At 41.4% G+C, this 21,940-nt stretch overlaps 1 protein-coding gene across 3 annotated transcripts in view; it reads left to right on the plus strand.

Moving 5' to 3' along the window:
• LOC120498411 (ovostatin-like) overlaps window positions 1-14,718 on the plus strand; it is a 47,934-nt gene extending 33,216 nt beyond the window's left edge. For all 3 annotated transcript variants that reach the window (XM_039701086.1, XM_039701087.1, XM_039701085.1), the window contains exons 19-36: window positions 391-619; window positions 827-953; window positions 1,564-1,685; window positions 2,312-2,363; window positions 2,679-2,762; window positions 3,746-3,922; window positions 4,419-4,500; window positions 5,356-5,512; window positions 5,966-6,040; window positions 7,318-7,483; window positions 8,035-8,255; window positions 9,341-9,556; window positions 9,687-9,811; window positions 10,006-10,096; window positions 12,546-12,617; window positions 13,188-13,290; window positions 14,058-14,132; window positions 14,555-14,718. In XM_039701086.1, the coding sequence (XP_039557020.1) occupies window positions 391-619; window positions 827-953; window positions 1,564-1,685; window positions 2,312-2,363; window positions 2,679-2,762; window positions 3,746-3,922; window positions 4,419-4,500; window positions 5,356-5,512; window positions 5,966-6,040; window positions 7,318-7,483; window positions 8,035-8,255; window positions 9,341-9,556; window positions 9,687-9,811; window positions 10,006-10,096; window positions 12,546-12,617; window positions 13,188-13,290; window positions 14,058-14,110 (2,152 nt within the window). In that variant the 3' untranslated portion in view covers window positions 14,111-14,132; window positions 14,555-14,718. The remainder of the gene's footprint in view (window positions 1-390; window positions 620-826; window positions 954-1,563; window positions 1,686-2,311; window positions 2,364-2,678; window positions 2,763-3,745; window positions 3,923-4,418; window positions 4,501-5,355; window positions 5,513-5,965; window positions 6,041-7,317; window positions 7,484-8,034; window positions 8,256-9,340; window positions 9,557-9,686; window positions 9,812-10,005; window positions 10,097-12,545; window positions 12,618-13,187; window positions 13,291-14,057; window positions 14,133-14,554) is intronic.
• Window positions 14,719-21,940: the final 7,222 nt, after the last annotated feature.

Below are 21,940 nucleotides of genomic sequence, written 5' to 3' on the forward strand. Positions count from 1 at the left end.
CATCCAATTTTAATTCAACAGCAAAAACTCAGTTTATTTTATTTTCTTTCAGGCTATCACAGCATCTTCAATCATAACATTTCCATCTTAACTATGCCTTCAGATGCTGTTCTAGAATATTAATCTAAATTTATTTATTCTAATCTGTATATTTGGGCATTCTGGTTTTTCAACAATTGGTATTTCTAAATTTAAAAAGTTGAGTATTTGAGTGCTGAGTTAACTAGCACCTTTACTTCAAGCATTATAACTTTTTTAATATATGGAAAGGTATCTTACAGAAAGTGAAATGAAAACAGAAGTTCTAACTCAAGCAGAAAGCCTATTTTATAATTTGTCTTGAAAAATTCCTAAGATCATTTGTCATTCTGTGTTTCTTATTCTCACCAGTTCCAGAGGAGAGGTGGATGTCTCTTACACCATTCCTGACAGCATCACAGAATGGAAAGCCAGCGCTTTCTGTGTTCAGGATGATGCTGGGTTTGGCATCTCCTCACCTGTTTCCCTGACAGCATTCCAACCATTCTTTGTGGACCTCACCCTGCCATACTCTGTCACTCGAGGAGAAAAATTTAACTTAATAGCTAATGTCTTCAACTACCTCAACAAGTGTGTCCAGGTACATCAAGTTCCCTTTTACTTCCTATGTGGTTTGCTTATTTCCCAGAGATCTTTTTGCTCTTGAAGGAGGAGCCTCAGCCAAGGGTGTGGTACCGTGCTGTCAAAACACAATAAATACTAATGCAGGTGCCTCCTTTGCTCTGCAGCCCGATTTTAATGTCATTCTCTTTCATTTGTAATCTTGCTTCTTCTTTCTTTGTCCCAGATCAGTGCCATACTGGCACAGTCAAATGACTATGAGGCAGAGATCCTTTCATCAGGGGGCAACACAGCAACGGTGTGTGCCAATGAAAGAAAAACATATATTTGGGCTGTTAGCCCCCAAAAACTGGGTAAGCTTGTCTTTTTATCATCTTGATATATCCCTGTTTGGTCTTTCTACCCCCACCCTTTAGGGCAGCATCAATAATCCACAAGCAGGCATTTTTGGACAGCTCCATTAATTGCTAATAAATTTGCTAAAAATTTTGGACTGGGCAATAAAGACACTGCTCCTTCCCAGTTTTGTAGCTGTGTTAATCCACACTGCCTTCAAGTCCACATTGTCTTTTTTCTAAAAGCAGTTACTGATTACTTTCATGTGTAAGTGCTCCAAAATTTGAAATATGAATAAAGGCAGAAAAGCTATAATTAAGCTATTGCAACACTGCCCTAGGCCAGAGAAAACTCAGTACAAGGCTAAGAAGAGGTAGAAATTGGTGGTGAATTCTGGTTTTTGGCCAGGATGACCCCTCTTTCATTCCTCATCCCATGGCCCCAGGCAAGCACTCCTTTCCACTAACAAACAGGTATGGAATCTTGATGAAATTTGGTTTTATTGAGCTCTCTTTGGAGAAAATAAATTTCTCAGCAGTTCATCAGCCGAGAAGAGGCAGTCAAAACCGGGGTAATTGTGAACATTAAAGATAATTGCATTTTCTTGGCTGGTGGGTGTCTTTCCAGGTGAGGTGAAATTCGTGATTACTGCTGAGGCCAAACTGAACACCGGAGGTACTGGAAACAGCATATCTCCAGAAGAGAGGACCATTTACAGGGACACCTTGTTTCAAACCCTACTTGTTGAGGTATGGTTTGAAATCTGAAGGTGCTTTCTGCCTGGTGGAAACTGGAATTCCTGTGGCTGGGGGTTAGAAGCTGTTAGGAGGGAGGGAGTGCAGCACAGTGAGGAGGGAGTACAGTAGTCTTCTCCATATCAAAATAAGAATGAAATCATGCTGGTCACAGTATCCACCATCCTCCTCCCACTGGCTCCTTCTTGGGACCATGAGCACATGTCCTGACAGCTCATGGTGCCAGAAGGGAAGATATTCCAGACCTTTCTTTTAAGCACCTTTTGCACATGACTCAAATACTAGGGAGGAGGGAAGATATAAAAAGAAAAGGGTTTATCTTAAGCATCATAAAGCAACAGCTACATAGCATTAATTGGACAGGGTCCCTCTCAGAGGCTGGAAATACCTACTTTTTTAACTGCTTTTTGAGTAGGAAGGTGCTCTGGAAAGGCTCTTGGGTAAGAGAGGGAGCCATGGACCAAGAGATATTCTAGTGGAGCTAGGATAGGACTGAGTACAAGAGGTGCATGGCCTGGATAGCCACATTCACATACTGTCTTACTGCTAAATGTCATCATTTCATGGTGATGTTCTGAACTTTTCTTTCTTTTCCTGGCCACTTCATTGCAATAAAACAGCCTGAAGGCATTAAAAAGGAGTTGACTCAGAGCTCCCTTGTCTGCGCAAAAGGTAAGGCAAGTTCATTCATTCATTCATTCATTCATTCATTCATTCATTCATTCATTCCAGGGAGTTAAGTGGAACTGCTTCACTGTCTTGTAGATCTTGTCCTACAAAGCTGGAGACCCTTGTGGGGGAGGAAAGGGATATTCAGGGTGTCCTAGGGTGACTAGGACACAGGGTCAGGATGCTAGGCTGAAATTTGGGATTTTCATATACTTTTGGCTCATTTGGCAAGCCTCTGGCGTTTTCCAGAATGAACACTATAATAGTCAAGACTTCTGTAAAAAAACAATAATTCTTCTTTTCACATTTTCCCATCAGGCAAAATGATTTCTGAACAAGTGTCTCTCAGCTTGCCAAGAAACCTAGTGCAGGGATCAGCCAGAGCTTATTTTTCTGTCATTGGTAAGTTTAGTACTTATACTGAATGCAAAATGGTGTTTCCCTTGTGCTGCACCAAGTGCCATCATGTATTCACACACAAACCTTATGTAAAGTTGAAGAAATAATTATTCCTGATTTTAGAAAGTAAGTTTTCTACTTTGCAAAATGGCAGTGGGAGGCAAAATTTGCTCACAATTCTCTCATATCAAGAGAGGACAAAATGGTCCAATAATTTTCATTTATATTGCATTTCAGATTATACTGCATTAGCATATCCAGTTCAATGTAGTAAAACAGCTAATTCAAATGAAAAGTAGCATAAGGCAGACTTCTTTGAAAAAAAATTATCGTAATTTCCTGGAAAGAAATCTTCAGAACTTTGCTGACTGCATAATTTCAAGTTTATCACATTGCATAATGAAAAACATTTGTAAGTCAATAAGTTCCCATAGAATAAAAGTTTCAGGTCCCAATCGACTCTATTAATCTGAAAGTCATTAGTAAGACTTGAGGGCTCTCTTCAGTGAAAATTTTTTGATGTTCTGAACTCAGATTGTTTTCTGAACACAGTTGCTTTGGGTGCCCATGTCTGTGTGAGGTGTCTGTTTGTCTGTGTCTGTGTGATGCTGTACAATTACAGCCTCCACAGCCTGTTGGCAACACATTCACAACATGTTCACAAGTACATGCAAAAACAGGAAGCAGGTTGTAAAGGGCAGGGAAATCTAAGCCTTCCAAGGACTTATAGCCGTGCCAGCCAGTATTGGTGCTCATTTTTTTCTCTCAAATTCTCAGTTTCTCTCAGGTGTCCATCATCCAGATAAGAAATGAAAAATTGTGACAGCTCAGCACTTTTCTTCTATGATGTGTCTTTGGTTACTATGATTACTCTATATTAGTCATTGCCCTTGGGTTCATAATAAGAAAGTATAGAGCAATGTATAATGCTATGTAATAAAAACATGTCTGAACTGGGCTGACTTCTTACATTTTTCACTCTTCAGGAGACATTTTGGGCACAGCCCTGCGGAACATAGATAACCTGCTCCATATGCCCTATGGCTGTGGAGAACAGAACATGGCCTTGTTCACACCCAACATCTATGCCCTGGATTATCTGAATAAGACTGGGCAGCTGACTGAAGAGATTAGAGTCAGGGGTACTGGTTATTTATCCAGAGGTAAGAGGTTTTCAGATTCTTCCGTCTTCTTCCCTAGGGAAATGCTCACAGGACCAAGCCTGACAGAATTTAAGAAGCATTTGGACAATGCTATCAGGCAGATGGTGTGATTTTTGGAGTTAAAAGGTGGTCTTTGCATGGTTAAGAGGTGGATTTGTTGACCATTGTTGGTCCCTTCCAACTCAAAATAAACTGTGATCCTGTGATCTAGTATTATGATTGTTTGCCTTGAACTCTTCAGCTGTACATGGTGAGCACTGATCTCTGAATTCCAGTACCACAATAATTGCACAGGAGCAGGCAATGAGAGCACCCCAAAAGCAGCATGTCATTCTTCCAGGAGTAAAAGCAGCTGGAATTCCTAGTGGTTGGCATTATTCATCAGATATACATTACCTGATACTAAATCCAAAAGTCTTACTGCTTCAGTTGAACAAACAGCAGAACAAATCCTTTTCTGGAATTAGAAAACGTGTCTTCTTCATTGTGTTTTCAGGCTATCAGAAACAGCTATCATACAAACACCGGGATGGATCCTACAGCTCCTTTGGGTTACGAGACAGGGAAGGGAGTGTATGGTAAGTGATGGCACTTTCTATTTCCCTGGCACAGGTTATTTAGACTTTGAAAAAAGATGCAAGTATTCAGTGATTCTTATTTTTAATAGACTAAATATAGTTCAATTGATTTGGATCCCCTAATAAAGGAGAAATTAATAACTGGAAAGTGGGTAACCAAAGGGTGGTATGATGGTTGAAGCTGGAGTACATAATGTTCAACAGGAAACTGAAGGATCTGGGTTTGTTTAGCCTGTAGAAGAAGAAACTAATGGGAGACCTGGGTAAACTTCTCTGTTGCCTAGATGGGGACTGTGGAAATACAGAGTCAGACTCTTGCTGGAGCTGCACAGAGTAAGGGCAAGAGTTTGTCCTTACTCAAATTGCTACAGAGACAACTCCAAGTGAGTAGAAGGAATAAAATCTTCCCCAGGAGAAGGCTGTAGCACTGAGACAAATGCCCAGAGAGGATGTGGATATCTCTTCCCTAGAGACTTTCACATGACTGGACAAAAGACTGAGCAGCCTGATACAGCTCTGAAATTTGCTGTAGTTTAAGCAGGTGGTTGAAGAGGAGACTTCCAAAGGTCCCTTCCAACCTGGTTTGTTTCATAATTCAATTAACTAAGACTAGAATTTGCTAAACATTTGCAAGCTGTGTCTATACTTTACCACTGCTCTAAAATAATGGTTCAGCACAGTAATGGAGACATATCAGGTAGATTTTTAGTATTAGGATTTTATGTATATTATTTATTTAAGACTTAGAAAACACTTTCTTCTTTTACCTCAAACATTATTAAGTTCTTTTTATGTCATTTTCTATGCACATCCTGTGCACTGGTAAATGTCCTTGCTTTTCTGGATCACCTGTAGGCTCACTGCCTTTGTGTACAAGTCACTGGAGCAAGCCAAACGCTACATCTACATCGATGACAACGTCCAGTCCCAAACTTTGATCTGGCTGGCAAGCAAGCAGAAGTCAGATGGCTGCTTTGAAAATGCTGGGTCACATTTCAACAATGCTTTGAAGGTAACTGAGATAAGTATAGCCACAAACTTCCAGTCTTGTCTGGATTTATTTGGATAAGACACAAGCTTACTCTTCACCACACCCTTACTCTTCTTAGTAGTGTTATCTCATGTGTCTCCTACACAAGCAGGGCATGATTCTTATGTGTGCTCTTGATGATGAGGTAAGAACAAGTAGAACTTTCTAATTCTCAGGTTTTATTTTCCACCACTGCATTTTGCGCTCAGCCACAAACTGTTGTCTGCTATATGACACAAGTAGGAAAGTCAAGATGCAGTCAATTACTTTGGCTTTATCCTATGTGATCTTGATCTTTCTTGTTCCTGTGCACACAGGGAGACAGAAATTACTGTTGATCTCAAATCTGACTGATATATGAACTATCAATTAATTCATATATTGTTTATTTCTAGGACATTAGTCTTAACCAGTTCTTTGCTTGTTTTTCATCAGGGTGGAGAAGAAACTGAATACTCCCTCACAGCCTATGTTGTGGCATCATTGCTGGAGGCTGGACACTCTGCTGCAGTAGGTTTTTGGTGCTGTTAGCCCAGTCAGACATCTGTCAAACTGCTCAAGTCACAGTCCTCACATCAGCTTTCCTTTACAATGAGGAACTCAAATACTGTTTGTAGGACAGTAGTTGATTGTAGACAGTCATTTTCAGAACCCTGCAGTCCCCTGCAAGTATTTAATGAGTGTTACAATTCAGTTACATATCCAGTGCCTATGGATTCACTTGAAACAGCTCTGAGGAATCCAGCTGTTTTAGACAATGGTAGTCTAAGTTGATGCAAAATCCAGACTGAATTTGCCCACTCCATCCAAAGTCCACTTTGAAATTTTTTCTGAATTTGCCCAGTCCAAAGTTCAAGCTATCCAAATCTTCTACAAGTCCACAAACTCAGACATTGAACATTTAGTTCCAACTTCCCTGTGGAAATTTTAATAATGAAAGGAAACTATGAGCTGCTGGTTGTAGTACTAGGCATTGGGAAATGAGAGTCAAGTTCTGTTCTCTGTAATGTATTTCCTGCATATCCTTGTGACCTTGTTTTTATGCCGACTTTGTTCTTTATATAATGGGGAGGAGGAGAATTGTTCCAAATCTGACAAACCCATTCTAGATGTGCTGTTTTTTTGAACATCCCTCATTCATGGGGCCATCATCAAAGTACACAAGACCAACAGGATGAAAACATTGTGCAGAATCAAACAGTTCTATAGCAACATGAATTTAGTTTCCAATACCTTCCTAAGTAGCTCCAAAACCTGGTGTCGCATGTTTAATGAAGCTGCAGAGACACAACATGGTTAGTAGTGTGCTGGTGATGTCTGAGAGGAAGAAGAGTTCACAGAGATAGTCAATAAGGCTAAAAGGTCTGAAAAGTTACCTTGGTAGCTATATCTAGGAAATGAGCAATATCCATTTGAGAGAGCCTGCTTAATCATGAGGTCTCAATGCACTTTACATAGGTCTGTAAAAATGGTCCACATTTTATTGCTAAAGCAACCAAGGGACAAAAGTTTCAATTGAATAGGCTCATCTCATGAGTCAGGAAAAGAATCCGTGCTCTCTTATTTTGGCCATGCAGCCTCTAAATAAATTTAGAAAGGAGGCAGAATGACTGGAAAGGCATTTTTTTACAGTGCTCTGTAGGCCCTTAAACATGCCAAGGATTCTGTATATTTCTAGCATGAAGAATCAGAGATTGCAGCTTAAGCAATGATGGAAGTATTTAAAAAGTATTGTGTGGAGACACAAATCCAAGTACCTGACACCCCACTGTGTTTTGCATTACCAGCATCCCGTCGTTCGGAGTGGCATGAACTGTTTGGAGACTGCATTTAACAGTGGGGTGCACAACCTGTACAACCAGGCCCTCCTTGCCTATGTTTATGGCTTAGCTGGCAGAGAGGAAAGACACCAGTTCATCCTTGAACAGCTGGACAGGGCAGCTGTCAGGGCTGGTAAGTGCAGCACGGCCATGGCAGAGGCAGTGCAGCTGATGGAACCTGTTGGTTCATGTGAGCTCTTCTGATGCACAGTTTTGTCAGGAATGCTCTCCCTTCCCTTGCCTTTCATGCCTGCTAAGCTACTGAATTTATCTCTACAAGTTTTTCTGTCTGTCTCTTTTGGCTTCACAAAAGTTTGAGCTCTGGTGTGGTCTATGAAATTTTGAAATAATTTAGGGGGAGAGAGAGTCTCTTGCATGTCTCAGTCCAAGGTATTGAAAGATTGTACCTAATTTTTCAATTAGTTTCCTCTTGTAATGCTGAACAAACCTACTTCCCTTGGCTATGTCACGTGCTCTTGTTTGCAACTGCCTTTGCATCCTTCTACTATACTGCCTTCTCTTCAATCCCTCTTTGTCATATACAGCCTACTTTTATTAATTCCCTTTCCATCCCTTCCTGTTTCCTTTTCCAGCTCAGAAGTAAAATTTGCCCAGTTCAGGACACCAAGATCTAAAAAACCTTGGTTTTTCCATGCATTTTACACCCTACTTCTCTGTTTTCAGGTGGGTCTGTTCACTGGCAGAGAGAAAACAAGCCACCAGCAGAACGTTTCTCTGACTTCTATTCACGTGCCCCTTCTGCTGAGATTGAAATGACCAGTTATGTCCTCCTGGCTCTGCTCAACAGAGCCAACCTCACTCCAGAAGACTTGTCTTATATTTCTCGCGTTGTGTACTGGCTTATCAAACAACAGAATCCATATGGTGGCTTTTCCTCCAGCCAGGTAACAACTGGTTGTGGTAAAAAGAAAGTGTCTTGGAGCAGTGCAGTCTGCAAGCTGAATCTTCATAAATGACAAATAATCTGTCTGACTGCACATGGATTTGAGGAATACTGGATAACTAGTGCTTTCATGAGTTGCCTTGTCAAAGGCACACCATGATCTGCATAGCTTCACACATAATTTGGTTTTAAGCAATGAGAATTTACCTGAATTCCAAGTTAGCCATGGGCAGCAGTCACTGCTGACACAACATTATCCCAACGTCTTCTGTAATAATTAAAATCCGTTGCTCCAGAATCACAGAATCCAGAATGGGTCAGGCTGGAAGTGACCACAGTGGGTCATTTGGTCCAACCTCCCTGCTCATGCAGGGCCACCCCAGAGCACATGGCATAGGATTGTGTCCAGACAGCTCTTGAACATCTCCAGTGAGGGAGACTCCACAACCTCTCAAGGTAACCTGTTCCAGTGCTCAGTCACCTGCACAGTGATGAAGTTCTTCCTCATGTTCAGGCACCAGTTTCTGCCCATTGTCTCTTCTTCTATTGCTCAGCACCAGCAAGAAGAGCCTGGATCCATTCTCTGGACATCCTCCCTTCAGATATTTGTGGGATGCCCTCTCAGTGGTCTCTTCTCAAGGCTGAACAGGCCCAGTCCTGTCAGCCTTTCCCTGTAAGAGAGGATCCAGTCCCTTAATCATTCTTGTCATGGTGCTCCTCTGGACTTGCTCCAGGAGCTCCATGTCTCTGCTGTACTGAGGAGCCCAGACTAGACACAGCACTCCAGATACTCCTCCCTAGGGCTGAGTAGAGGGGCACTATCAACTCCCTCCACCTGCTGTCAAAGCCCTTCCTAATGCACCACAGATGGACTTATTGGTCACCAGAGCACATTAGTGGCTTAGGAACAGCTTTCTGTCCACACGGACGAGTTCTTCAAGAACTTGTGTCTTGTCTCCTTGGCTCTTTGCAAAGCCCCCTGCATCCATCAGTACTGACAAGGCATCAGGGAAACAGGAGCTGCGCTAACCTCACACACCATCTTATACCTGGGTATCTAATTGGGGATCATGTTATTCTTTTCAGGACACTGTGGTTGCTCTCCAAGCTTTATCCCAGTATGGATATCTCACCTTCTCCAAAAAAAATCTTAATACGGTCCAAGTCCACTTCATGGAGACTCCCAGTAAGATTTTCCAGGTGAACGACAAGAACCGCTTCTTACTGCAGCAGGCGTCCTTACCCACTATTCCAGGGAGTTACAGCATGGAGGTGAATGGCACTGGCTGTGTCTATCTGCAGGTAAGCAAGGTGGGAACCCAGCACCACCCTCTGGGAACTAAGCAGGGGGGCGGCTCTCCATGCTTTATTCCTCCCCTTATGTCATGCTCTCCTTTACATCTATGACCATCCCACACTTTCTCTCTTTCAGACCACCCTGAGATACAACATCCACTTGCCACAAAAAGCTGCAGGGTTCTCTCTGTCTATAAGAACAGCAAATGTGTCTTGCACAGGCAACTATCCACCAAAGTTTGACCTCCTCCTTTCTGCCAGGTAACTTCCTTTTACTGACCTACCCCCTTGCATTCACAGTTTGGTAAAGCATCCAAGAAAGGACCTAAGTACAGGCATTTAACTGCTGCTCTGCAGCTGTTGGAAGAAAAATGGGATTATTGGAAGCTAAAAATGTCATTCACTGGTCTCCTTTCCATTTGCAGACCAGACTAACAGAACTTCTCTGATTTTAGTTACATAGGAAACCGCAACGTCTCCAACATGGCTATTATTGATGTGAAAATGCTCTCAGGATTTGTTCCTGAAGAATCTTCCCTGAAAAAGGTAAAAAATGGTACCAATGTGAATGATAAATCCTAAGAACATAGGAAGTTGATAAACATAGTTTCTGATTAGCAAATCTGAGCCTATGGGACTACTGCGAAGTCTGTGGGCATAGCCCATAGCTCTCACATTCTCTGGGCTTCAAATTTGTAGCCGTTTATATGTTGAAGACAAATCTGTTAGGAGTTACCAAATCCAGGAGATTAGCCCAGGAGAGCTAAGACTTCATATCCCTAGGTCCAACCAACAGCAAAGTTCAGTGTATATTCCCAATAAGCAGACATACACACTGCACATATATAGCCATATGTACATAGTATATGTGCCACACAGATCAGTAGAAAGACAGCACTTCCACAAAAAAAGATAGCACAAATGGCCTTATCCTCTTCCTTTTTTCTGCCTCATCAGATGAAAATCTAATTTGTGAAAAAGATAAATAAATACATAAATATACACAAGAACATATATACATGCAAATACACAGTGTGGCTCCTCACAGTAGCTGGCCTCAGGCAATCAGTCTGCCCAGCAGCTGCCCCTGGACCCTTGCTCTCCTGAGATGCTGACACCTGGACATGTGCCTCCTTCAAGGCCTGAGCCCTCCTTCAGTGCCTGAAACTGGGGTCCCCATCACCCACATTCATGCATGGTGAGGGCCTCTATGAGCATTCTTAAACACGCAGCAGGTGAGCTGGGGTCCTCTGGTTTCACAGTGATGTCAAACAGACACATAAACACAGAGATGTGCAAATAGGTCTCCACTCACTGCTCCAGACCAATGTCCACCTCCAGGACTGTATAGTTTCTCTAGAAACAGGCTCAGACACTCTGGTACCTTTGGTAGCTGTCTTGAATCCTCTGGTGTCTCCAGCATTTGGGTCAGGTTTATGCCTGACTCAGTAGCTGGCTGCTATTCGAGTTTATCACTAGTGAGCACATGCTGACATACATACCCCCATCACTACAAGCCTGTAGCCTGCTGTTGCCAGGATGCTGGCACTCCAGGCACACTGTCCCTGTGATCTCTGATCCTGTCTTCAGTGACTTGCACTCCCTGCACACACGTTCACACAGAATAGAGAGCCTTTCACCCTGGAAAACTGCAAGGAACAGAGATAATAAGAAGGCAGGAGAGGCTGTGGTGACCAGGGCAGACAAGTGTGCTGACCACCAACCTGTTCATGTGCAGCTGGCCTCTTTTATCTCATTTCCCACCCTTTTGCCTTCCAACTGGATTTTATCCCTCTCTTTGTTACTTCTGGTTCTACCCCTAAACACCCCATAAAAACCTCTTTCTTGAGTCCCAGCATCCCATACTCAGCCACAGGGTCGGTAGGCAGCATTCCCCTTCAGTCTGCAAGGTGATCTGGGGATATTCTGCTGCTGACTCCTCTGGTGGGTCTCACACTCTGACAATGGGCTGGTCACTGCCCTGTGGCAACCAAGGGGAAGAGGGTGAGAGGGCTCCAGTGGCTCTGCTCAGGTTACTGGGGTTTCCCTGTGCTCCTTAGTGTCTATGTGCATGAGTCTGTAGTCATACAGCCTGACAGAATCCATGTGAGAAATACTTCTGCCATAGTTAAATTGCTTTAATTGGCATTTTGCATTATTATCCCTTTGAAAAGGGTTATTTCTTCCTCTATAGTTTAACAAACAGCCTAAAAAAAGGAGGTCCTTTTTTGATCCTCCTCCTCCTTTACTATCCAGAAATTTGATTATCATTATGACAATTGTGGGGACAACACTGGTAAGCACCTCATTTAGGTTTCTAATGCAATTTAGGTTCACAATATATGAGTTACCTTCAAGTCATGAGCTGTAATTTTCGAGCATATAAAAAGAAGAATGAAATTCTTGGTAGAGTCTGCTCATACCTTTGTGTATTTATAATCATTCAGTGTTTAGGCCTGAATTTTTTTGGCTAGAACTGTATGAAATTAATAAATTTTCTTTGGAAGATTTTTTCTGTTGAGATGCTATTCTGTTTGGCATCCTCCTCGTCTTCATATACACTTGGGGGAAAATAGCTGTTTTTTAAAGTTTGGAATATTTTCGGTTTCTATGTTTTGATATTAAAATAATTTTGTTCACATTCTTTTCTAAATATTTTTAAACTTTTATTTAAAACCTACAGTGGACTAGCCAGTGAGTCAGCTTGAGCTGCAGAAATTAATTATAAATTCTCTTTGAAATGAGAGAATTCTTAGGTTGATGATGGAAGTCACAAGTACCAAAACTGGCTGGTGGAACTGTTTACCACTCTGAGTGGTCTGCACGCGTCAGGATATAAAAACACTGAACCTGCATTTCTTTTTTTGGCGACTAGATGGCGGGGTGGCATAAAAGGAGCACGGCAGCCGTTTTAAACGCATTTTGCTGAGGAATCTGTAAGTCTCCTTGGCAAGTCTCCCGTGCTAACATTGCTGTATTTTGCCTTTTTTTAAAGCTTCAGTTCGAGAATTCCGTTGTGGATCGTGTAGACATCAAGAACAATCATGTACTCTTCTACCTTCAGAAAGTAAGTTTGGGAAGTTTCCTTTCAGTTTAATAAAACTGGAAGTCTAAAACAGGCTCCCAGATAAAAGGAAAATCTTATTAATAGCATATTAACAATATCCATGCCTTAAAGATGTAAAGGTACTACACTCAATACAACATCACAGGGGATAATGTAGATATTGTGATCAAAGCAATTAAAGGGAAAAAAGTAGGAAGATTCTTAGGGGTACTGGAGGTGATTTTAGCTGGGAAAGGGCAAGGAAAGAAACTAACCGCAAATTTCTAATACAGGATGAATGCTGAAGTGCTGAAAACCACACTAACAGTGAATATAGGCTGGGGTAATTGGCAATGGAAATAGGAGGAGGCGAAAAGAAAAGAACACATAATTTTAGCAGCAAAACATATCTAGCAACAGCTTTTAAACAATAATCTGATTTCACATCAAGTTTACAAACTGGAGGGAACTGTAGAATAGCACATTGTCTCACAGTCTGATTCAGAAATTAATCTGTTCAAACTGTTCAACCTTAGCCTCAGGGATAGTTATGATAAGTTCTGATGCATCTTCTTGTTTTGCCATTTCCAGGTCTCCCAGAAGGAAATCAGCTTCTCCTTCAGTGTGGAGCAAAGCCTGCCTGTCTCAGACATCAAACCGGTGCCTGTGCACATATATGATTATTATGAAACAGGTAGGTGATCCAGCAGGTCTCAGGAAAACCTGTGACAAAGGAGGGACAAGGAGAGACCCACTTAGCCATTCTGCTGGTTTTGATTGCTAGACTGCAAAGGTTTTACAGAGCATAAACAGCTCCTGCCCTCCCATGCTTACATTTCTTTCTTCATTTCAGCATAAAGCAGATAAGAAAGTGATACATGAGAGCTTCTTTCTTACAAAACACATACAAAAAGACGTGGTTCCACTTTCTTTCAACAGTTTGGACATGATGGTTAAAATCAATAACTCAAAAGCAGCAGTGTTCCTGACTTCCCTGAACTGCATTAGCTAATGTTTTTACTTAATATCGTCATTGTAGGCTGCAGCAAAAAGATCTTCCTTGGTGGAATTTATATATTAAGCATGAATGACAGTCCCACTTACAAAAAAGGAGTTTAAGTAACTAGAACTAGAAAACTAAATGCCTGATCACCTTTCTTGAACTGAATCCTAGCAGATTAGCAGCAGCAGCAGCAGTCAGAGAACTGACCTGGAGTGCATTTTCTGCCACCTGAGCCACGTCTTGCATGGTGACAGCAATGATGTGTCCTGACAAACATGGTCAGAGTGCACAGATCTCTGACTGTGCAGCCCTGCAACTGGGTGCCTTGGCAACTGGGAGTCTACCAAAAAATTTATCAAATGTCTTCTGTTTTGTAGCATGTTAATGACAGATGCAGATAGATTGGGGTCAGAATGATTTCTCACTCTCATACAAATGTCTTCCTTTCCTCTTTCCAGATGAATATGCCCTTTCAGAGTACAACACTCCCTGCTCCCTGTCTTCCAGCTGAAATCAGATGTGTGCCAGAAGAGGTAATGACTCAGAAAGTATCAGGCAAGCAGCTGTAGAACAATAAGAGGATAAGATACTTGTTTTTTTCTGGGAGCACAATGAAAAACATGTAGAATAATAAGGAATAAGTGAATCCCGTAATCATGTAGATCAGAATAACCCATTTTGGCCTGCACTTCAAAAATAACTGGGTTCAGTGTGGATTAGGAACTGCAGATAAAATGCTTTTCCTGACAAGGGAGATGCTGTGCAATTGTTGACTCTGACCATCCATCTTGTTTTGAAACTTATGACATATTCCAGTGGGGGATTTGTGTAAAGGTACTCATTTGAAATGTATGTTCTGGGCCATAGATTCCTCTTAAGGAATCCTAATCTCGGAGAATAATATGCTGCTGCTGCTTCTGTAGTTTTTACTTGTTTTGGTCTTTCCATTATGCAGAAGGAAAATCCTGAAGAAATTGCTTTGATCCTCAGCTTTTTCATCAATTGAACTGAATCACCTACAGATGACAGAAGTCTAACCACAGGAAGACAGCTTTTGTGCAAGTTTTGCCTCTATCTAGAAAGAAATGTTTTCTTCAAATTAGCATCTCATATTTTACTCTCCTTTGTAATAAAACATTCTGATTGGCAATGGTATTTGTCCCAGCCTCTACTCCTTGGTCTGTCTAGAACTGGGTGGACACAACAGCGCAGGATATGGTAGAAGAGGAGCAGTCCAGTGCACACCCTGAGAGCAGTAGGATGCTAGAGATGCTTGCCCAGAGATAGCTCAAGTAAAACTAATCCTGCTTCACAGTGCAGGAACCTCTGTGATAGTGGGAAGTCATGACAGAGACCCTCAGGCTCATTGTAATCCCAGAAAGATGCAAAAGAAATTTGTGAGCTGTGGGAGAACATTAATCTTGGTTTGGAAGGACCTGGGAGGTCACCAGCTGCAGCTTCCTGTTCTAAGAACTGGCCAACAGAGATTTACCAGCTGAAGGGTGTTCAGCTTGAGAGTGGCACTTGGGGTCCAGCAAAAAAAAAAAAAACAAAAAAACAAAAAAAACCAGAATTCAGCAACAAATTCAGCAACACCAGTACCTGGGAAACCTTGGGAAGCAGCTAGAGAGTTGCTCTAAAGTTATGAGGAATTTGACATAGGAACCTAAGGCTCTTTGTGAATTTAGGTTCTGGCTGATGTGAGCTAAGTGACTTAACACCCTTGAGAACCTGGCCCTGATTCTCTCAGCTATCTAAATACCACCTAGCATGTGAAAGCAGCAAGCACAGAGCAGTTTTTTGATGTGGTAGCACTGTGCATGCAGGTGAGCCTGAAGGGGCACTTCAATGCATAAAACAACATGTTCCTCCCATATTGCTCATTAGGATGTACAGAAATATAGGAATGAAGCTCTCAACTTTTTTTTTTAATTTTTTTTCTTCTTTTTTTCTTTTTTCTTTTATTTTTTTTAAGTTGCATATAAGCTTGGTTTACTGAGAAACAAGAATAGTTTCTTCCCTGACAGTTCTGGTGAAATGTTTACCTTGTGAAAAAAATAATGACATTTTGAGAAAAAAGATATTGTAAGGTGAGTGGCTTTCAATTCTTTCAATTCTGCTCAAAACATTGAGTTTCTATCCCCAGCATTTCTCTTCCCATCAGAAGCAACCCCTGGGCACAACCCTTGACCCAAAAAGTCACACTGAAAGCAATGTTTTCATGTTTGCATGAGACCTGTGGTGACTTTTGCTACAGACAGACACATGCTGAGAAGTAAGTTATGACTCTGAAGATGTTAAGGGGCCAACTGACCCCAAACTCCCCCTTGCTCTCTCATCCCTGTCAGCAAAAAAGATTGTGTGAGCTTCAAGAGGGGTCAGTCAGGCAACTTCAATCCACCTTCCTCAGCTGTGTAAACTCAGCCTGCTGCTAAACAAAAGCCTTTGTTTAATGCCATTCCAGTGAATGGCCAACTGCAAGCCTGGTCAGATGGAAACTGATATGAAATGCAGATGCTTTCAAAAGCACAGCATTTAAATTTTACTACAAATTTCCAAAACACTAGGCTGAGAGGGAGTGGATGGGACAATGACAGCAGTACCTTGCAAAATCTGCATTTTACAGCCTTCTTTTACCTCTTTAACACTTTTAACTCCAGTGCAAACTTGTGACCCAATTTTTTTTTCTCATGGAGCTTGCATCATGTGATGCTGCTGCTTCACAAACTCAGTTTGTTTAACCTCAGATGAAAAGATGTAACAATTGAAAGGAGCTTTAGATACTGACCTTGTAGGACCATGTGAATCAATGGTAAGGGCCACAACCCATCTCCAAAAATGGTAAATACTTTTACACTCAGTTTTCTTTGATTGCTATAGTTAGAAAGATGTTCTAGAACTCTGAAATTACCATGAATCAGTCTTCCCTTGGACTTTCAGTGTGTAAAAAGGTGCAGTTTCTATAGGGCCCGTCTGCTGTAGCCCATGGGAATGTGCCAGGATAGGCTCTGGAAATTTTTCCCAGAGTTATAAGCTGCCAGGACTCTACAGTTTTGTGTAACAGCAAAGCACTCGTGCTATGAGCAACTATGAGTGACACTAGGCATGGATGTGATGCGCCAGTCACTCCCTCTTTTCCACACAGTGCTCTCCAGCAGACAGTTTTGCCTAGTGCTGGTCATTTACGGGTCAATAACAATAAAAAAACCTAGTTCTTCAAAAGAGGACAACAGGACTTTCTCTTATTCCCTGTTTCCCTGAGGTCAGCTTGTTTGCCCTGAGACAACCTGGAAACCTCCACTGTTTAGTAAGATAATAAAAGTTTAAAAAGACTGACAATCTTCATCAAGGACACATCCTCCAGCTTGTTCAGTACAGTGCTTAGCAATTCAATATATAGCTGCAGAATATATTTTCACTGGAGACAAAGGAAAAATAGCCTTTATGTGAGGGGAATGAATCAAAAAACTTTTCAGGCATAAGGTCAGGGGTTGAAGGCACAAACAGGCTCTCCCTGGGGGGCGTCCTTAAAGTAGTGCAATTAATATATCAGGTAACACAAGGGTATTGTTTTGCTGCCAAGTAGATAATAATAACAGATAAAGGGAGAGAAAGCTGCAGGCTCTGAATAGCATTTGCACGCCTTCCATAATGTGTCTGGAGCAAGTTCAATTTCTGGGATGTCGTAGTGGAAAGAAAAATTCTTTGTAACAAGAAAAAAATGGATTTAGAAGCAAGATGTTGGTCAATGGCAAAAAAGATCAAAGTACTCAAAAGAGACTGAGCCTCCAACATTTAGTGTTATCAGCCAGTTGTGAGACACTCCCAACCCCAAGCTCTCTTTCCCTAGCAGCATCATGCCTACACTGAAGACAGACTTCAAAGAAATGAGAAGAGGTAGTCCCTGCTCTAAAAGATGTAGGTCTTATGTTGTGCACTCATCTCCTATGAACTCTGATAAAATAATTTTACAGCTTAAAATGAGATCAACACTTCCCTTCTCAGAGCACTTGGATTAGACATATAGCATTTCCCAAAAAAATGTGAAATTTCCTTTGGCACATAAAACTGCATCCGAAGGCACATGTAAAACACTGCTCCTCTGTAGTGCTCCTCTCACAGACCAACCTGCAGTTCAGACAGATCATTCAAGTCTCTTATGTCAACAGTGCCCAAAACTGCAGGAAAATGCTTTAGGGGTATGATTACCTCAGTAAAACTCCTGTAGGATCTGTAGACTGATGGCTGAATTCCTAAGGGAAAGCAGAACTGTATGACCTCAAGTCAATCCAGAGAAGAAGGGCAACCAGCCAGGGAAAGCTGTTCCACTCTAAACTGATGGAGGGAAGGAGAAGAAAATAAGTGGGACTAATGGAGCCTCAAACAGTTACAAATCTATCACTGCAATGCGTTCATGAGTCATTTTTGCAGAATGAAAATAAAAAACAGGCTTTCCATAAAGCAGAGAAAAGCCATTGTAATATGAAAGCCTCAGAGAGCTACATCTTTCTACATATGCCTGTCACAAGTTGTCACCTGAGATGAAAGCAAATGCTTCTAGCTTCAGAGTGCAGAAGTTACAGCTACAAAGAGAGGATAGCTGTGCACAGCTGTGAAATAGAAACAAAGGGTTAGGGGTTTGATCAGAGATGAAAAGGTCAGAGAATTATTTGGGCTTTCCTCAGCATGCTAGAGATGGCTGGTCTCAGGCACCTTTCTGGTAGCCAGAAAAGCCAATACATGACAACATCATGTGCAGCTTGCATCAGCCCTTGGTACACAAGATGATTTCTCAGTACCACTCATGAGCTGATTGCTGGCATGGGAAGTTTAGGGGGGAACATGAAGCCAGAGTAGTTGTCCCACCTTGACTAGTTACATTTTATGGATTACATGTCAAATGTTCCCCACCTGATACTCATTGTTAAGTATTTTCTTTTCCTCCTTTAATAAAAGCCTGATTTATATCTGCAAGTGTGAAGAATTAACTTAGTGAGTACCAGAAAATTTTTGAGGGGCTTATTGCGATATTTTATTTGTGACCTGTTCACATTTGAACTGAACTTGATGCTGCCTAGAAAAACCACAAAGAAAGGAGGGCTGAAAAACTCTAGTTCCTATCCATGCATGGACAGAAAAAATGCAAAGCACACCCAAAAGAAATGCAGACTCTTATTAGCCTGACTATAGCACAGCATTCATAGTTTAGCCTGAAAGCTGTCAGGTGATCTGTGCACAACTAGGAAGATAATTTCATTTCTATATCCACTAGTATCCACTCAGAGGCTTGTGCAGGTGCAGTGACAGCAGTCAGATTCCAGCTTCACTCTCCTTTCACTGGCATTTTTCACCAAAACTGCACAACAAAGGCTTAATACTTCAGCTCACAGTCATTCCTGATCAGACCTCAGCCTCCACGCATATGTGGAGAAAGGTCTCAGTTTTGAAAACAGGTTATGGATGACCCATCCACGCTCCACAGTCACTGAAGCCTTGCAACAGGCTGACCTTCAACTACCTTCGTCTTTTGCGTGGCTGCCTTTTCCAGGCATCATAGACCACTGAAATAAACTGCAGTCCTCCCCACCACCACATTTTGTTGAAAAAAATTCCATCACTCATCAAAATCACTGCAAGCTGTGACTATTCCACTAGGGACAGATGTATTTTCTTTTATGACCTCACCAGCCTTTCAGCTGCTAAAGGACTTTGCCAAGGCTCACACATCTTAGAACAATGGAAGAAATCTTGCATGCTTGACTAGAGACCCTATTGACCAAGCAGAACTTTATCTATAGTTACCATGTTTCAGCATTGTTCCCCAAACACCTGGGCCAAACCAAGCATTTCGACCTTTACCACGTCTAAACAAATTGTTACAATCTAATTTTCTAAAAGACAGTGTTACAGGAAGCAGTCATAGCCAAAATCACAGATTGACTCAGTGCTTTATAACTAATTTTTGTAGCTGTAATGACCAAGTTTCTTTGCACTGATCTTATTCTGAATGCAGCAATTAACCCGTTCACAAGAAAGCTGAGAGTGCCCACACCACAAATATATGGATACAGATCTTGCAGACACATCCAAGCTGGCTTTAGACTGCATGAATGAGAAGGAGTACTAGAATTATATGAAATGCTAGCAGCCACAAATGCATCAAAAACAGGAAAAACCATGTTGCTCCAGAGACTCTTGTAATTCTCCTAAAGCCATTTGATGATTCCCACAGGAAAGAAATGCAGCTCTTTTCAGTAATAGTGAGTGAAATTTGAGATCAAGAAACCACACAGAAAGACACAGAAACTACTGTGACTGAGCAGCCCAATATGAAATAATTAGTTGCAGTCAAGTAGTATTAATGTAGTTTTTCACAGCAAGACAGATTTTATTTGTAAAGATAATCTTATACTGTTTGAACATATCTAGTGCCTCAAATAAACCAAACCACAACCATAAAGGCACAGTTTTTGGTGTTGAACTATGGCTGCAGCAGGACCATTTCAGTGGCAGAATGATATCTGTACTAAGCTGGTGGGACATTTTTTAAAAAAGATAACTAAATCAAATTTAACTGAATCAAATAGCTGATTCTATTGTTGCCAAGGTTCCCTCTCATTGCTCTCCATCTACAAATGCACAGATCTCTCTTAGTGTGTGCTACAGCTAAGTAAAAGTATCTGAAGTCTGAAGTTATGGCTCAGGTAACATTCAAAGTTAGCTGGCAAAAACCTCCTTTTGAGTCAAGAATGCAAGATAATCTGTCTGTATACAGACATTTCTCCAACATTGCCCAAAACCAAGAAACTCTTCCAGTACCTGAAGCGACAAGAAATGTGGAGAGAGACTGCTTAAAAGCCCATAGAGTGACAAGACAGGGGGAATGCATTCAAACTGAAAGAGAACAGGTTTAGATTAGATATTAGCAAGAAATTTCTTACTGTGAACCTGGGGAGACACTGGCACAGGTTGCCCAGAGAAGCTGCAGATGCTCCATCCCTGGAAGTGTTCAAGACCAGGCTGGATAGGACTCTGAGCTACCTGGTCTGGTGGAAGGTGTCCCTGCCCATGGCAGAGGGGTTGGAAGTGGATGATCTTTAAGGTCCCTTCCAACCCAAACCATTCCATGATTCTATGAAATACAGATCTGATGATTAAGTATCATCTCTCTAACTTCCCCACAGAGCAATCTTCAGAAGCTTCTTGAGCATATGCAGCTGAGTTAAAAAGAATGGGTAGGATTTGAAAAGCAAAGACATGTAGTCAGCAAATAATAAGAATAAAAAATAATTAAAAACAAATGTCAATGGTTTCATAAATATTTGCCCTGAAAACAACTTTTTTTGTTGTATGCAGTGGAATGTTGTTTGATTCTCCTGTGAAAGACAAGTTATTATATGTTATAGCCAAGAAGATGAGATGACCTCTGTTTTCCCTTGTTATGATAAAGTTACAGTGGCCTTTTTCACCCAGAGAACTTGTTTGGTTGCAAACCTATTAATTCAATAGATCATTGCATTTTTTGTTTGTTTATTTCCTTACCAGATGCACCTCCTTCATTGTGATTAGTGGAGGTTTTAAACTAGTGCAGTGAATTATTTGGATATAGGATACATGAGGAATCTTTTTCCTTCATTTGGTTACTGTACAGAAGGTACCTTTGCACAGAAGACATTGTGATTAGTGCCAGTTCCTGGAGACACAACAGTGCACTTTCTGACCAAAGCCACAATCCAGCCTAGATTTGGGGCAAAAATGCCTGCTTGTTATAACAGTAAGTTATACACAACTACCCTTCTCTACCTCTTACACCTTTGAATGTCACCTAACCCATTACACTCTCTGATGAAATGTTCAAAAGTAGACTCAGAAAGCTTCTGGATTGTGATGATTATCAAATTGACTTGTTTGGAATTAATACTTCATTACATTGCAATAAATTTATAACTACCTGAGAAAGCCAAGAAAAGCAAGAACCTGCAACACTGGTCATCTCCTTTTTCCACAATGTCCACTCAAGTTCGAGCCCTTGTCAGTGAATTTCTGATCTTGCAGCTCCTGGTAGGGATATCCCATTGCAGAGAAAATAAAGCCTGATCATTTGGGAAGCTCCTTAACTGCAGAATCTGTAGAGATCCTCTGCAACAGAAATGACAATGAGGTGGGCTTTCAGAACAGAACCTCAGTCTGTTGTCTGTGTTCTAAGCACCTACACCATGACTCAGAGAGACCTCTGGGGAACCATCTGCTACTTCTGCTGTGTTCCATTTCCATATGGTTTGATACTTCTGTGAAAAATTTAAGGGCATGAGTGAAAACATTTTACAGCCACCCTATGTGC

The sequence above is a fragment of the Passer montanus genome, unplaced genomic scaffold (assembly GCF_014805655.1).
Source record: "Passer montanus isolate IOZ18808 unplaced genomic scaffold, ASM1480565v1 scaffold149, whole genome shotgun sequence".
NCBI lineage: Eukaryota > Metazoa > Chordata > Aves > Passeriformes > Passeridae > Passer > Passer montanus.